Source organism: Acanthopagrus latus, chromosome 19, assembly GCF_904848185.1.
Source record: "Acanthopagrus latus isolate v.2019 chromosome 19, fAcaLat1.1, whole genome shotgun sequence".
NCBI classification, from domain to species: Eukaryota; Metazoa; Chordata; class Actinopteri; order Spariformes; family Sparidae; genus Acanthopagrus; species Acanthopagrus latus.
Window position 1 is genome coordinate 9,510,798 of NC_051057.1, and position 15,019 is coordinate 9,525,816.

At 39.9% G+C, this 15,019-nt stretch overlaps 2 protein-coding genes across 3 annotated transcripts; one reads left to right on the forward strand and one right to left on the reverse strand.

Annotated features, from left to right (window-relative positions):
* Window positions 1–397: 397 nt before the first annotated feature.
* On the reverse strand, window positions 398–5,620 carry fen1 (flap structure-specific endonuclease 1). Of its 2 annotated transcripts, none has more exons than XM_037079664.1 (12): window positions 5,484–5,620; window positions 4,878–4,996; window positions 4,290–4,392; window positions 4,030–4,132; window positions 3,566–3,629; window positions 3,195–3,304; window positions 2,690–2,826; window positions 2,390–2,456; window positions 2,061–2,192; window positions 1,819–1,970; window positions 968–1,082; window positions 398–702 (listed from the first exon to the last, which is right to left on the reverse strand). In XM_037079664.1, the coding sequence occupies exons 2-12, from the start codon at window positions 4,957–4,959 to the stop codon at window positions 625–627; spliced, it is 1,143 nt and encodes a 380-aa protein (XP_036935559.1). In that variant the 5' UTR covers window positions 4,960–4,996; window positions 5,484–5,620; the 3' UTR covers window positions 398–624. The 2 variants fall into 2 exon arrangements, with proteins under 2 accessions (XP_036935559.1, XP_036935560.1); XM_037079665.1 differs by lacking the exon at window positions 5,484–5,620 and adding an exon at window positions 5,233–5,474.
* Window positions 5,621–5,728: 108 nt separating this feature from the next.
* tm9sf1 (transmembrane 9 superfamily member 1) lies at window positions 5,729–14,775 on the forward strand. Its single transcript, XM_037079660.1, has 9 exons — window positions 5,729–6,227; window positions 8,425–8,636; window positions 9,390–9,521; window positions 10,334–10,456; window positions 10,668–11,026; window positions 12,268–12,422; window positions 12,629–12,814; window positions 13,198–13,471; window positions 13,606–14,775. The coding sequence occupies exons 2-9, from the start codon at window positions 8,430–8,432 to the stop codon at window positions 13,997–13,999; spliced, it is 1,830 nt and encodes a 609-aa protein (XP_036935555.1). The 5' UTR covers window positions 5,729–6,227; window positions 8,425–8,429; the 3' UTR covers window positions 14,000–14,775.
* The last annotated feature ends 244 nt before the right edge of the window (window positions 14,776–15,019 follow it).

The window sequence follows — 15,019 nt, forward strand, 5'->3', positions numbered from 1 at the left end:
CAAAGATGGTTTTCTCATGATAATGAATTAATGATGTGTTTCATAATATTAAATGAATTACTAAACGTTTAATTACTACTGAATGGATTTTTCTTTTTTATATATACACTGTTATCTCGTGATAACGACTTATCTCGTTATCTTGATATAACACAGATGGAATTAACTTATTTCGTCGAGATAATGAAATAAATTAATTTGTTATCACGAGAAAACAACCATATATATATATATATATATATATATATATATATATATATATATATATATATATATATATATATATATATATATATATATATATATATATATATATATATATATATATATATATATATATATATATATAAAATGCTGTATCCAAACAACGACACAAGGAAATAAGAGAAATGACAAATTTCTCTACAAAAGACTTCAATACTTTTATTCATTTGTTTTACATCAACAAATTCATGTTTGGTCACAAAAATACAGTTTTTTCAGCTGAACTACTGATCAGACACAACCTCTGATTATGTAACAGCTTTTTCTTGCCTCACCTGGAGCTTTTTTGTATTCTATTTAATAGATGTTATTCATAAAATAATTGCTTCCCAAGAGAATCAAAGGAGCCCGATGTTCAGTCTATTTCCCCTTCTTAAATTTGCCAGGTGTGGCTCCAGTCTTCTGCTTCTTTTTTGCTGATCCTTTAGTCTCCGGTTCCTAAGTGAGACAAAAGAAATGCAACAAATGAGTCAGACATTTACAAGATAACTGAAGTGAAGAAAAGAAAACCACACGGACTGAAAAAAATCATAATTTACTCTGGTATATATAAAAAAAAGCAGTCTACAGAACTACTCTTACGCTCTATGGTTATTAAAATGACTAGATCAAGATTCACTCATGCTACTGTAGGTGGCTGAATTAATTATAGATTAAGTACAATCATTTTAGAAACAGACAGGTGTTGTACATGTGCATGTACCTTTCGTTTGGAGGACAGGGATCCAGTGACAGTGAAGAAAGAGTCCAGTCGTCCCTGAGTGCTGCCCTGTCGGCTCTTTAAAATCTTCTTACAGCCGTTACGCATCCTGTCCTCACTGCAGACATACACCCAAAATCAATAAATAAATCAATAACATGGATTTTCTTTTTATTAGTACCAAAAACAAGCTCTTAAAACAGTCTTTATAAGACAGAAGTGCAAGAAGAAGTGACTGCAGTAGATCTTTAAGAGAAACATGATTGTATGACAGGTGTTAGAAAGAGTTCACTGTAAAGAACCCTGGCACATGAGTCAAAATTTCATATATATATATTATATATATATATATAATATATATATATATATATATATATATATATATATATATATATATATTATATATATATATTATATATATATAATATATATATATAATATATATATATATATATATAATATATATATATATATATATATATATATATATATATATATATATATAATATATATATATATATATATATATAATATATATATATATATATATATATATATATATATATATATATATATATATATATATATATATATATATATATATATATATATATATATATATATATATATATAAACGTTTTAAGCTCAAGAAACACTAGAACCATTCACTCTGCTTTTACATGAGCAACAGTGCCACCTAGTGGTCAGCTGTCCTATAACCAGCTGTTCTGTTCATACAATCACGACAAATCTCTGTCATCATCTACCATAAGTGCAAGAGAACTCAACAAGCAAGCAAAGAGGATGATGTCAACATGCAGTACAGTGCTGAAGACAGCCTGCTGATGGTTTACCTGAATTGTTTCTCATCACACATGAACTTGATCAGTGCTTCCTCATCCGGCTCACTCCACTTCAACTCTACTGTGGAGCAATCCACCACCTCTGGCTTCATGAACAAACCCCTGGCCTCTTTGTACAGCCAGTCCTCTGGAGCAGGGTGCTTCTGCAGGAAGACCAGCAAAACGTACACAAACAATCAGGACCAGACCCCACTTATGGCTGAATTTCTAAATTGCAGCAGACATCAACTTACACTGGGGTCAATGTTATCAAGGATCTCCTCAATGCAGCCGTGCTGTTTGATCAGGTCGATGGCTCTCTTTGGGCCAATCCCCTTGATGGTGCCGCAGTAGTCACAGCCCAGCAGAATACACAGGTCTATGAACTACGGTGGACAACAGAGAGGAGAAAGTTAATGCAAGCACACAGTTCAAATTAATTTTGTGGAATTTCTATGATAAATGCGGCACTTTGTTTACAGAGAGTGATCAGCACAATAAAAGTGATTTTAGAATTTGACCACATAGAAAATGGTGCTCCTGCTCGTGTAATGTGGTGCACCTTTAAGAGAAGAAATGGTACCTGTTCATTGGTCAGGCCAATGTCTTGCAGCATTCGACTGAAGTGGAACTCTTGGATAGGTAGTTTCCTAAAACAAGAAAGAAAATTGCCTTGATGGTTCTCAAATCCTCCCTGAGCTGGAAAAAACAACCTAACAACACTGCCATCATTAAAATAAAACCAACTATGGAACTAAAAGAAAGCAAAAGTTGCACCAGAAACAAAACATAGGAAGACATCAAGTAATCTCTAGTCTTTGAATATTTATGCAACAGTGGAAACCAATGACACAGTAACAATAGGACGCAGGTGTAAGATTACTTTGCTTCACTGGCAGTCAGGTGTCTGAGCAGGACATTTGTCCCAAAGGTCAGCCCATCCATGTCCTCTGTCGCTGTGGCAAACACCTTCCCTGCTTTAACCAGAGCAGCACAGCTGGCCTCCGCCTCACATGGAGCCTACAACACAAAAACACATCCGATATGACATTTCAGAGTTATTCACACACAGCTGTCCTGGTGCAACTGAGTTCACTCGACTTGGGAGAAAAAACACTTTTGTTAGCAGGCAGTGGAGAAGCAGAAATTTCTCTGCATTTTAACTTGTCTAAAAATATATATTTTTAAGACCTTTTGTAAATCACAATTCAAATACATTTCCATACCTTCTGGCAGGATATTCACCATTTGTTTCATATGCCTCTTAAAGCTCATTCTGACAATAAATATTAGACTATCAAAGTAATGATAAATATGTACTGTTAATATAAATATGGAAATGTATTTAAAGCCAGCACGAGTTGTATCAAAGGAAGAGCTGATCTCACCTCAATGTAAGGCACTCCCATCAGAGTCAGCAGCTTCTTGCAGTCATCATTATGCTGCTTAGTGACTTTTACTAGACGCTTGGTGAATTTGTCAATATTCTCTTGTTCGCCTGTGTTGAGAAACACAAAGTGCAGATGTTTTAATACATAAAATCATTCACATGTAAATAAATCTTATTGTAAAAAATTAACACTGATCCCACTGGATTACATGCTGGCTTAGCTACAGGTAAAACACTGATTTTGATATGTAGAAAAAAATATAATTTGTTTGCCCTCAGTAACAGTGTCAGGGACTGCACAGTCAACAAATCCAGACCGGCATCAGTCATGACTATTGTTAAATAAAGTGCAGAAAGCATTAACATTACCCATTTCCTGGGCTTGAGCCAACATCTTCTCAGCTTCTGCCCTCCTCTCCCCTCTCTTCTCTAGCTGGGGGTGAAGATAAGAGCAAAAACACCATGTGAGAAAGAAGATACAAATCATGTAAGTTACAAACACAAAAGATAATTCTGTATTTTAAAAAGTAAAGTGAGAGCCAGTGTAAGTCTGTAAATTCCATTTAACATGTTTTTCCCCCTAATATTTTCAAATAAATGCTTAACACATAAGTTTTAAAATGTTTTTGCTGATGAATCACACAACAGATTATACAGACTACAACCATAGTCAATTGTGCCACTTTCAGAAACTTGGCCTATGTACAAATAATTGTGATTACGTCCAAGGTTACATGTAAACAAAAGCAATATTTCACAGCAATAAATATCAATCTAATCCATTTTGACTAACAGAGAGAGTAACACCTGTGGAAATCAGAGCCCATACAAACCTCTGCTGATTTGAGCTGTGGGGGCTTGCCATCAAACACATACACTGGTTTGATGCCGTGTTCCAGCATGCGGATCGTCCGGTAGAACATTCCCATCAGGTGGCTGAGAAAGAGAGCAAGCAGTTGAGAAAAAAAATATTTCAGCCTTGATCCCAAAATGAATCTATGGTCCATCCAAGAACTACAGTACTGTATCTGTAACAACAACCTTTATGGCTCCTTGTCTGAATGTCTAAGTGTCTGTATTTTAGGGGTTGTACCTTGTCGTCTCTCCATCCTCATTCTGGAGAACGTTCCCGTCCTGTCGCACAGCAATCAGGAACTGGTAGATACACATGGAGGCATCTATAGCAATTTTCCTGCCTGCAAAAGTTGCAAAAAGCAGTTAGTAGATTATTTAGCATGTTCACAATATCAACACCACAACAGCATTAAATGTAAAAAATGCCCTACCTATGACCTGGTTTTATGTGAGATTTAAATTACTTTTTTATCAGGCAAAGTAAGTAAAGTGAATAAGATTACTCCATTTGAAAATGTGTTTGAAAATAGTTTAAAATAGTAAACTAATGAATAGTTTTGAGCCCTCAATTTTAAACTATTACTACACCACAATGACAACTTAGTGGGTATCTACATTTTGGACCTGGGTTCAATTAATCCTTACATAAAATCTGTTATAGATGTCAATTTTGAAATGATAACCCTTTATGTTGATACATCTTACATCTTTGTTGACAGAAAGCATTGATCGAATTCACTCAGAGGAAATCTCACATTTAATTCTAATGCAGACCTCTTGATGCAAACCCTAGATATAAAAGTAAAAAGGGACCTGTTGTGGTTACCGAAATAGTTCTTGATGTCCTGCTCTCTGATGGCACCAGGGGCATGGTCAGCAATCAGCTTGGCAAGTCCGTGTATTCCCATTGTGCTGGGCTGAAGCTCAAACTAAAAACACTGAAGTCTGAAAAACAATAAAAAAAAAAAAAAAAGTTCGTTAATTCTGCTGACGTACACACCCATGCAAGATACACGCTCTCTGGAGCAATACGCCACTCGCTTTTAAATGTGTATCTTTTGTTTATATTGTGCGATGCCTTGTCTGATGCACGCCGAATTAAAGACAAGAATGTGTTCACAGTCAACACATTATTTAAACGGTGCTCCGTGACTCTGGATGGTCAGTGAAATGGTGCCTACGTTAAATCGTCAGTTTCTTGAAAGAATCCGGGGTGCAGTGATAGAACGTGTCCATGCAATAAGCTAACTCTGCAGCAGAGAGCTAACTATCGGTAAGGCTGCAGACGTGTAGCTAGCTTGTGAGCTAAACACATACAGAACGTCACATGTATTCCCAGTACACATGCTATTAGCAGATAGCAGCAGGTGCCACCACTATATTTAACCTACAGAATTAGTTTAAACGGTTTTATTGTTTACAACGGACTCACCGGACTGCTGCTCCACTCGAGTTTGCACACTTATCCCGGCGTCTCGGGCGCGAGGAATTGCGTCTCTTTCGCGGGAAATCAAGTGGCAGACATTATCTATCAATCTATCGAGCGCGGCATCGTGAAAGACGCTGTAGATCAGAGAATCCATAGTGCGGGAATGATTAAACTGGTCTGAGTGGTAACCAGGAAGTACTGGGAGGGCATTTGATTGGTTCGTTGAGGTTGAAGGAAATCCGGTCAGTGAAGCAAAATAATAGTGTCGCTCAGGTTGGAGCTAAAACGGACTAAATGTCGGTTTTCGGCGGCGTTAAAGCACGAAAACAAACCACTTCAACATCAAATGTCTTGTGAGTGGGGGGTGTATTACTGGCTGTGAATAACGTCCGAACCTTTGGGCTTTACTATCTCCGCCCACCCCGGAAAACTCAACCGAGTCGTCGTTATTTTTATTTTTTAAGGTGACGTGGAGTCGGTTCCCCTCTTATACACTGCCTCATGTGTCAATGAAAGTACTTGGTGTACCCGGATATGAACGCAATGAATGCATAATACGCTGTGACATTGCGTCGAGGGTTTCCACGATGTTTAGCTGTAAATCTTTACATTGAGGATCCAGTCTCGGCGCATACCGGGGCGGAGAGGAGACTGCCAGGGCCCGAAGTCCGTGGAATCCGGCGGACAGACAGGTTTTGTTGGATCTGCAGCATCGGGACTGAAGTGACACAGCAGCGAGTAAGACTGGTATGTCAGATTTTGCCAACTTCTTGTGTGCAGTAATTTGCTGTCATCGCAATGTGGCCCTTTGGAATAAAACACAGATCATGAAGATGATGTAGATTATTTTACAAGAATCAGACAGAGGCCCATTATTATAGTTACGTTTCTTTACTCAGTAACTATAAGATAAATGGTATGTGTCCTGCGTTTCATGGCACTTTGATACCTGACTTTGCTTCAAAATGTCTATTTCAGCTACTACTAGACGTTACAAAGCGTTTATTAAAGCATTCCTACGTTGGCTCCCATCTGTTAAACACATAGATGATGAGTTAATGGAAAAAAAACAAACATGAGGTTTTTTTTTTATTGCTGTCTTGGCTCTAAAAAGTTCAGAAGGTCCACACCTGCAGCTGTGATGCTCTGAGAAGACATGACAGGAGACAGTTTGACAGGAGATTATGGACAACTGAAGTTTCTTGAGACCAGCCCCGCCAGAAACCATCTAAATCCATAGTTCTAGATCTAAATCCATAATCCATATGCCCACTGTTTATCAAGCACATACACTGTCCTTCAGGGTGATCTGCTGTCACCACAGCATTCGGGCTTTTCTCTAAGGGTAAAGCTGACAATCAACACGGCGATGCACAACACAGAACAGAAGTTTTAATTGATTGAGAACTAGGGGTGGGACAAAATATCCAAAAGCTAATATACCATATGTATAGTACTGCATGGCTTCCTCTTGTGATACATTTATCGATAAACTGGCACCAGATATCGAATCACTAGATCCACCACTTCTTAACTTCTTTTGGTGTAAACAGCTGTAAACACAGACTGAAAATAATTTAGTAAGCCATAGTTGCTGTTTCTGCTTTTTGGCAGGTTTAGTTGTTTTTTTTTCCCCCAGTGTATGGATGTTATACGTTGGAATAAAGGCACATATGGACATGAAGAATCTGCAGTCAGTGTGCGTGAGGAAGGGAGCTAAGACAATGCACTTTTTAATCCACTGTTATATCTGAGATCATGTCAAATTCTGTTAAACTGACACCACAATGGAGTGAATAAACAACTTTTCTTTTTTTAGGGGTATCTGTTTTTTTTCAGTGACGTTAGATGATTGATTTGAAAATGTATTGCAGAATTACTGTATCATGAATCTATCTTTATTGTGTGCAACGTATTGTGAATCATATTGTATCATGAGTTACTTTGTGATTCCCACCCCTCCTAAAACTGTAACATACAGACAACTCAGACAGTCTACACTGCTGGGACATTTGACTAGTGTAGCTGATAGCAGCTATCAGTGCTGACTATGGATCAGACCTCAACAAATGTCACATCATCATGATTTGTATGGTTTTATCTGCCTTGAAAATAAAAATTGTGAAACAATTATGACCATAACTACAGATATAGTCATGTTGCACAGGATATTGCTGTTGCAGAATGCCTTATTGTGTGCTAAATGGTACCGTAGCAGAATAATTTCACAATTTCAAAATTTAAGATAAAAGATTATCATCTTACAGCACAAGGTTGATGGGTGTCATCTTTTAGTGCCTTTCCCAGAGACATCTCACCTCAAATTTATCACTGAGGCCTGGTAGATGGGTACCACGATGTGGTTTTGATCACCCGCTGTAGAGCCTTCCTGTCCCAGTCTTAATGCATATTAGTATTAGCATATTAGGATGCAAGTATAGCACACAGTGCACAAAATATGTTTCCAATTAATTTTGAAAAGTGAACTCATACTCAGGAATTCTAGACAGGCAGATGTAGTTTAATAATAAAAAAAAGACTCAAAGAATAACATCTGTTGGCAAGATGTGCACATCGTGTCATTCTGACAAACTCAGAGCAGACAGATAAAAATTGACAGAGCTCAAAAAGCCCCGAAAAAGGGATGATAGAAATGATGTAATATATTGTAATTCATGTTGGTCACACTGTGGCTCGCAGTCCTGTCTTAGTGTGAGTGAGTGTTTTCTGCTGTGTTTGTTGAGGCAATGACTATGCATAAAATTCTCCATTCTCTGTTTTTCACTTGACATATAAATCATCACATTTCTAGTCTAAACGACTTGGACATCAGTGCATTTCCTAACTTGAATTGAGAGGCAGGCTGTACGCGTCAGGACAGACCAGTCCAGTTTAAATCAAACCTGTCCCTCTTGATCCGATGAACTGTCTGTCTCACCCGCAGGGGTTATGCAGTGTGGAATAGGACACCTGCCAGGTGGCTGCCAGAGGACGATGGGCCTGCACTGCGTCTTGATCCTGTGCTTGTTCTCAGGCTGGACGGTGGGCTACAAGCAGGGGGACAACGTGACTCTCTATGTCAACAAAGTAGGCCCTTATCATAACCCCCAGGAGACGTATCACTACTACACCCTGCCTGTTTGCAGGCCGGAGAAGGTCAGTCTTTGTTTGGTTTCGCTGTGTGTTAATGGGCTGCTGTATTTCACAGAGGGAACTAGAGATCATTTTGTCACGCTAATATAAGGAAAACACATAAGTCTCAACATTTCTTGTAAAAATTGCCTTTACCTGAAATGTCATCTATCATCATCGAGCCATACATTTATAATGTTTTCATGGAGCCTAATTTAAAAAAATGGTCATGTGAAGTGGCTCTCAGCTGGCATTTTATCTAGTGTCCATGTATAGCCACGTGAGCAGATCGAAGCATTCAGAGAGGTTTTATTTAGGACTTAGGGGAAGAGGACTTGGCTGGATTGTCACAATGCATTTTAATGAGTTCAGAATTGAAAAGGAACATAAAACATTTTGAAAAATGGGTGATATTTGGCAATAGAAATGTCCCTGTTTTGCTGATGTGAGATTACACCTGCCAATGAAAGTTTTGTCCCTTTATTTAAGCTTTAATTCCTGACTCACGGCTATAAAGAAAAGCCATTATTGGAAATGTGATTACGTTGGTGGCAGTGAGACCCACACTTACAGCAGTAGCTTTATAGAATATGGTACCTTTAAACACCAGGCATGCAGTGATGGAGTGTGATTATAGCCAGCTGTGTTTGCCCGCTATTTACTACCTCACGGCTGTGTGTGCTGCTTTGTTCCCAGAATTATGACTGAATAATACTCTGTGCTGCTTTTTTTTCTTTTTAACACAATGTTACTGATATTGTAACACCTCTCTTTCAGGTGCATCACAAGTCCTTGAGTCTGGGAGAAGTGTTGGACGGTGACAGGATGGCCGAGTCCTTGTATCACATCCGCTTCAGAGAGAACGTGGAGAAAAAAACTCTCTGCCAGCTCACACTTTCTGAGAAACAGGTATTTATTGACACAAGAACAGGAGAGATGGAAGACGTTTCTTTGTATTCTCCTCACATCGTGGGATGGGTTTCATTACACAAGGCTCGAAGGTGATTTCAGCTGTTTGCTTAATTTTCTTCAATTTAATCCTGCAAGTGATAATTACTACACTGATGGCAATCTTGAATATGCCAGTCTAATTTAGTTTAAGATAAATAGTTTGTTTGATAGAATTAAAATGCAAATTTTCCCTCTTTCTCAAAAAATAATCATCCTGAAAACCTGAAACGTGTGTTATGAATATTTAAAGTTCCTAAAGTGCCGACAGCCTTCCCAAATTTAAAGATCCATATCACGATCTCATGCTATCAGGTTGCTTGTCAGCGCTGTTTTGAATTCTAGGAAAGAGGATGTAGTCGAGGAAGTTCATCACAGGTGTTGCATTGAATTGGGGCAAGAGCAATAACAGTGGGCTCAGTGATTAATGAAGGAGATGTTGGTGTTATTTTCTCAACAGGTTAAATTTAATAAACTCAAAATATCACAAACTGTTGTTCTTAAAGGTGCAACATGTGAAAAATGGCCACTGCCATTCTCTAGAGATTTATATTACGAGAGGTATTACGAGACGGGACAGGCTGAGGCTAGCTGGTTAGCATATTAACTTCAGTAGATCATTCTGCAACACAACACATTTATGTCAGAAATGTTATTTATTCCATGTCTGTTGGTTACTTGATTCAATTTTTTCATGTTTAAGACCAACAATTCTTATATATTGCACCTTTAAAACACATGAGATATAATTGTGGACATATTTTGTGTGACAGGTGGATGAGCTTCGTGAGGCCATCGAGGAGCTGTTCTACTTTGAATTCGTCCTGGATGACATACCAATCTGGGGGTTTGTGGGATACATAGAGGAGAGCGGCTTCCTGCCCCACAGCCACAAGGTAAACCTGTTGTGCTCCTGAGGGTTTGTCGGATACATTGCGCAGATTTGATTGTGTGAGGGAGACAGAGATACTTACTTTCTTAGATACAGAGAAACAGAGAAAGACTGTAAGTTAAAGATTTTTATCTTTATGCAAAGTTCCTGTTCTAGCAGAACCACAACTGTCTTTCTTGTCCTTCCTGACCTCCGCCCTCTCTCACATCCAACAGGTGGGTTTGTGGACTCACCTAGACTTCAACATTGAGTACAACGGCGACTCAGTGATTTTTGCCAATGTCTCGGTTAAAGACGTCAAACCCGTTCCCCTGGAGGAAGGGGCGGGTGCAGCGGTGGGCGGTGTTGGGGTGGGTGGGGGCAGCCTGACAGTCACTCACACTTACAGCGTACGCTGGTTCGAGTCCTCCCTGACTCACGCCAGGAGAGCCGAGCGCCTCAGAGACTACTCGTTCTTCCCCAAAACACTGGAGATCCACTGGCTGTCCATCATCAACTCGCTGGTGCTGGTGGTGCTGCTGTTGGGCTTCGTCATCATCATCCTCATGCGGGTCCTTAAAAATGACTTTGCAAGGTTGGTCAGCGAAGAAGCTCAAAGTTTTTTTTGTTTTTTTTTCTGGGACAGTAAATTGGAAACTTGAACTTTCACAATAGTTTCAGTATTTAATTTAAAAGGCTGATAACGACTTCAGGGCTACGTCAGTATAACTGTTGGCACGTATACAGATGGACAACATTTCAGCCCCTCAGAAGTGAAGCCAAAACATCATGATTGCCCCCTAGTGGCTGGAACCTCACGCTAGCATGGGCCAAACTAAAAACTCAAAGTACACGTCAAATACATTTTTACCAAAGATGAATTCAGTTGTTTTATGTCGTTCTTATCACCCTGATGTCTGTTGAACTTCTAATTTTTTTGATAAGTTTTAATCAAATATTTGATGCTATAAATGGGGTGAGGCATCATGTTTGATGGATAATCCTGGCTCACGATTGACTGGGCTGTATGGGATGGAACTCGATACGTCTGACTCTACCAGCCAGTTACTTTAGTGCAGACTCTGGCTCCAAATTACATCACCAGCGCAGTGTGGCAGCACTCATATCCAGGGTGTGTTGGTTTCATTTTTGTATAGTGGAAGAAAGTGGAGACGCGTCATCCATCTTGGTAAATGTAAATCGTACCCACCAGCAGCCTTCTGGGTAATAGATAAGTCTTAGGGATAAAAACAGAGGTTGTCAAGGTTGTAAAATATCATAAATGTAGCCATTAGAACTTTAATTTGTTTGACAGTGTAATGCGAGATTAGCCAGCCAACAGCGAATAAATCTACAGAAAACCTGGCAATTGTTGTTGGCATTTATGACAGTCATCTGCTGCATCCAGCTTCTTAATGTTAGGATTTGCTGCTTTTGTCAGTTTTATGTCATTTTAATTTGATTTTGATTAATTGAATTGAATTTTATAATGTGACAGTTTTCACCATGTTTTAACAATTGATAGATTAAACAATCAATTGATTAGTGGCAAAAAAATAAATCGATTGATCAGAAGTAAAAAAGTCCTAATTGTAATGTCTATTTATACTAGGTGCATTCAGGTCATATATACTGAAGTTTTGCCTTATGGCAGTTTAAAAGGTCTGAACTAATGATCCTTTAAACATTTTCTGTATTCTTTGTTGTACATAATCAGATGTTTTTGCACCGTTATCATTTCTTTGTGCACTCTTTTTCTTGTGACAAATTCCAACAACTTCCCTCATCTGCTACATCACAACAACCTGGTTGAAAGCCATTTTCCCTCGCCTTCAGGTACAATGTGGAGGAGGAGGGCGGCTGTGACGATCTGGACCAGGGAGACAACGGCTGGAAGATCATCCACACTGACGTCTTCAGGTTTCCCCCTTACAAAAGCCTGCTGTGTGCTGTGCTGGGAGTGGGGGCTCAGTTCCTTACCCTCGCAACGGGTGAGTGTTCATCTCAAATTCATACTCATTTTACTATTCTTCTATTTGAAAACTGAGCAGACTTGTTTTCTAAGCAGCACTGATCCGTAACAGCCATCTTTGTACTGAAAATCAGAGTGGCACAACAACTAGTAACCTAATAATAGTATGTAGACACAGCTCAGGTGTAGGCGTCTCATTACTCTATTGTCTCTTCTTCATGGTAGCTATCATCCTCATGGCGTTGCTGGGAATGTTTAACGTGCACCGCCACGGTGCCATCAACTCTGCGGCTATCGTCCTGTATGCTCTGACCAGCTGTGTGTCAGGCTACGTATCCTGCAGCTTCTACACACAGATTAATGGCCAGCGCTGGGTGTGGAACATCATCCTCACCTCGTCGCTCTTCTCTGGTAGGTCTGACAAGAACGGTCTGGGATCACTACACGTTTGCTCTTAGAGCGAGGTAAAGAGCACTATTACTTCAGCTTCCATTACTGTCATGTACGAGGTAACAATGCCAGTCTGTTCAGTTGAGGATTTATTCACGTATCTATAATGTATTCCATCGTTCACACTTGCAGCAGTACTTTGTTAGGTTCAGGAAGTTGTGTAAAACAAAATATGCCTTCTGGCACATAAAACTTCCTGGTCTTCTTAAGTAATTAATCAGCCTTATCTCATTATATTTTCATCATTATAAACACTAGTATCATAGGTCCATTTGTAGCCGTTCTCTGATGCAGAATGAATTATCTGGAGTGACTTAAAGACAATGGCTGTCCTTTATTCACAGCTCCTCTGTTCCTCACATGGAGCGTAGTGAACTCCATCCACTGGTGGAGTGGCTCCACCCAGGCACTGCCGGCCACCACTGTGCTCCTCCTGCTGGGTGCCTGGGTGCTGGTGGGATTCCCTCTCACCGTCATCGGTGGCATCGTGGGAAAGAACCGAGCCGGTAGCTTCCAGGCTCCCTGCCGCACTCGCAACATCGCCCGGCAGATCCCCACACAGCCGTGGTACAAACACACAGCTGTGCACATGGCCATCGGCGGCTTCCTGCCATTCAGGTGAGCTGAATCTAGCTGTGACACCTGAGGATACAGGGCTACAGTTTGAGGTTTCACTGTGAAACAAGTTTTTACTTTTATGTCAAGTACAACAATCCCTCATGTCTCCCCTTTCTTTCAATTTACTCTCTCAGTGCTATCTCAGTGGAGCTCTACTACATCTTTGCCACCGTGTGGGGCAGAGAGCACTACACCCTCTACGGCATCCTGCTGTGCGTCTTCGCCATCCTCCTCTCAGTGGGTGCCTGCATCTCTGTGGCCCTCACCTACTTCCTGCTGTCTGGAGAGGACTACAGGTGGTGGTGGCGAAGCGTGCTCAGCACGGGCTCCACGGGCCTCTTCATCTTCGTTTACTCTGTTTTCTACTACCGGAACCGGTCCTCCATGAGCGGCCTGGTGCAGAGCACGGAGTTCTTCGGCTACTCTCTGCTCACGGCGATGGTGTTCACGCTGATGCTGGGCAGCGTCTCGTTCTGGGCCTCCCTGGCGTTTATTCGCTACATCTACCGAAGCCTGAAGATGGACTAGACCTGGAATATGCATACACTCAGACACACAGCATTAATTACACATTTCCTCATAGCACACACGGACAATCCTCATTCTCCTCTCTTGCTTTCAAACATTAACAACACACACAAACACACACACCTCCCATAGGGTCAATGGGAGGAGCAACAGGGGCCTTTATGTTGGTTTGACAGGAGCTCATTATTGAACTCTCATTGTTGGAAAAAGGGATAGTGACTTAATGGATGGACAGAGGGATGGGGATCGTCTATTTAAGGATTAAATGGGATAATTTGGTACAAAGGGATGATTGCGTCCCATCAGGATTGAATGGGTAAAATGTATGATGATATATGAATGAATGGATTTAATCATTGTATGATGCAGTGTGGCAGCATTTGTTCAGGTTCCTACTTCACTGTTTATGAAGGCTTGGCAGGATCTACACAACCTCTACTCCCTACATCACACTGGTTACCCACTGAGATAGCAGACTGTAGTTTTGATTGAATATGCAGCAGTGCAAGTGTTAATACTTGCAATTATATTCCCCCCCCACACATACAAATGTGGCAGTCAATTCAAATATAGTAGAATTATTATGTTTTGCAGTGGCCCTGTCAAGCTCCACACGGCCCTGCAGTGGATTAGAAGAAGGATGCCTGGTGGATGTAAGAGCTGTTAAATGTTGGTGATGGGAGCAATATTGTCATTGTATTCTATGGTCACCATTGACTGTGATTTTGGTTCTGATGTAAATAGTCTTTTCAATAAAATGCTTTTTGAATACAATATCGCCAGCAAACACTGGGCTAATTTTTCCCAGGATTTTGTACTCTTAATATTTAATATGAGTCTGTCTGCTTAACAACTTCCTTTATTGGAATTTCAGTCAACTAAAATGTTGACTGAAATTATGTTAATATTACTGAGGTAATTATACGTACATTTGTTTCCATAACTGAATATACAAGCTGTTCTCAGTGAAGTCTGTTTCCCACTGATGTGTGTGCTGCCTCAACATTAACCTGCATCCCT

Coding starts and splice junctions, on each gene's coding strand:
- fen1 (XM_037079664.1), bottom strand. CDS start 4,959: ATGGGAATACACGGACTTGCCAAGCTGATTGCTGACCATGCCCCTGGT. Junction 4,393..4,877: donor GGACATCAAGAACTATTTCG/GTAACCACAACA, acceptor CAACTTTTGCAG/GCAGGAAAATTGCTATAGAT. Junction 703..967: donor CCCTGTCCTCCAAACGAAAG/GTACATGCACAT, acceptor TGTCTCACTTAG/GAACCGGAGACTAAAGGATC.
- tm9sf1 (XM_037079660.1), top strand. CDS start 8,430: ATGCAGTGTGGAATAGGACACCTGCCAGGTGGCTGCCAGAGGACGATG. Junction 12,423..12,628: donor GTTCCTTACCCTCGCAACGG/GTGAGTGTTCAT, acceptor TCTTCATGGTAG/CTATCATCCTCATGGCGTTG. Junction 13,472..13,605: donor GGCGGCTTCCTGCCATTCAG/GTGAGCTGAATC, acceptor TTACTCTCTCAG/TGCTATCTCAGTGGAGCTCT.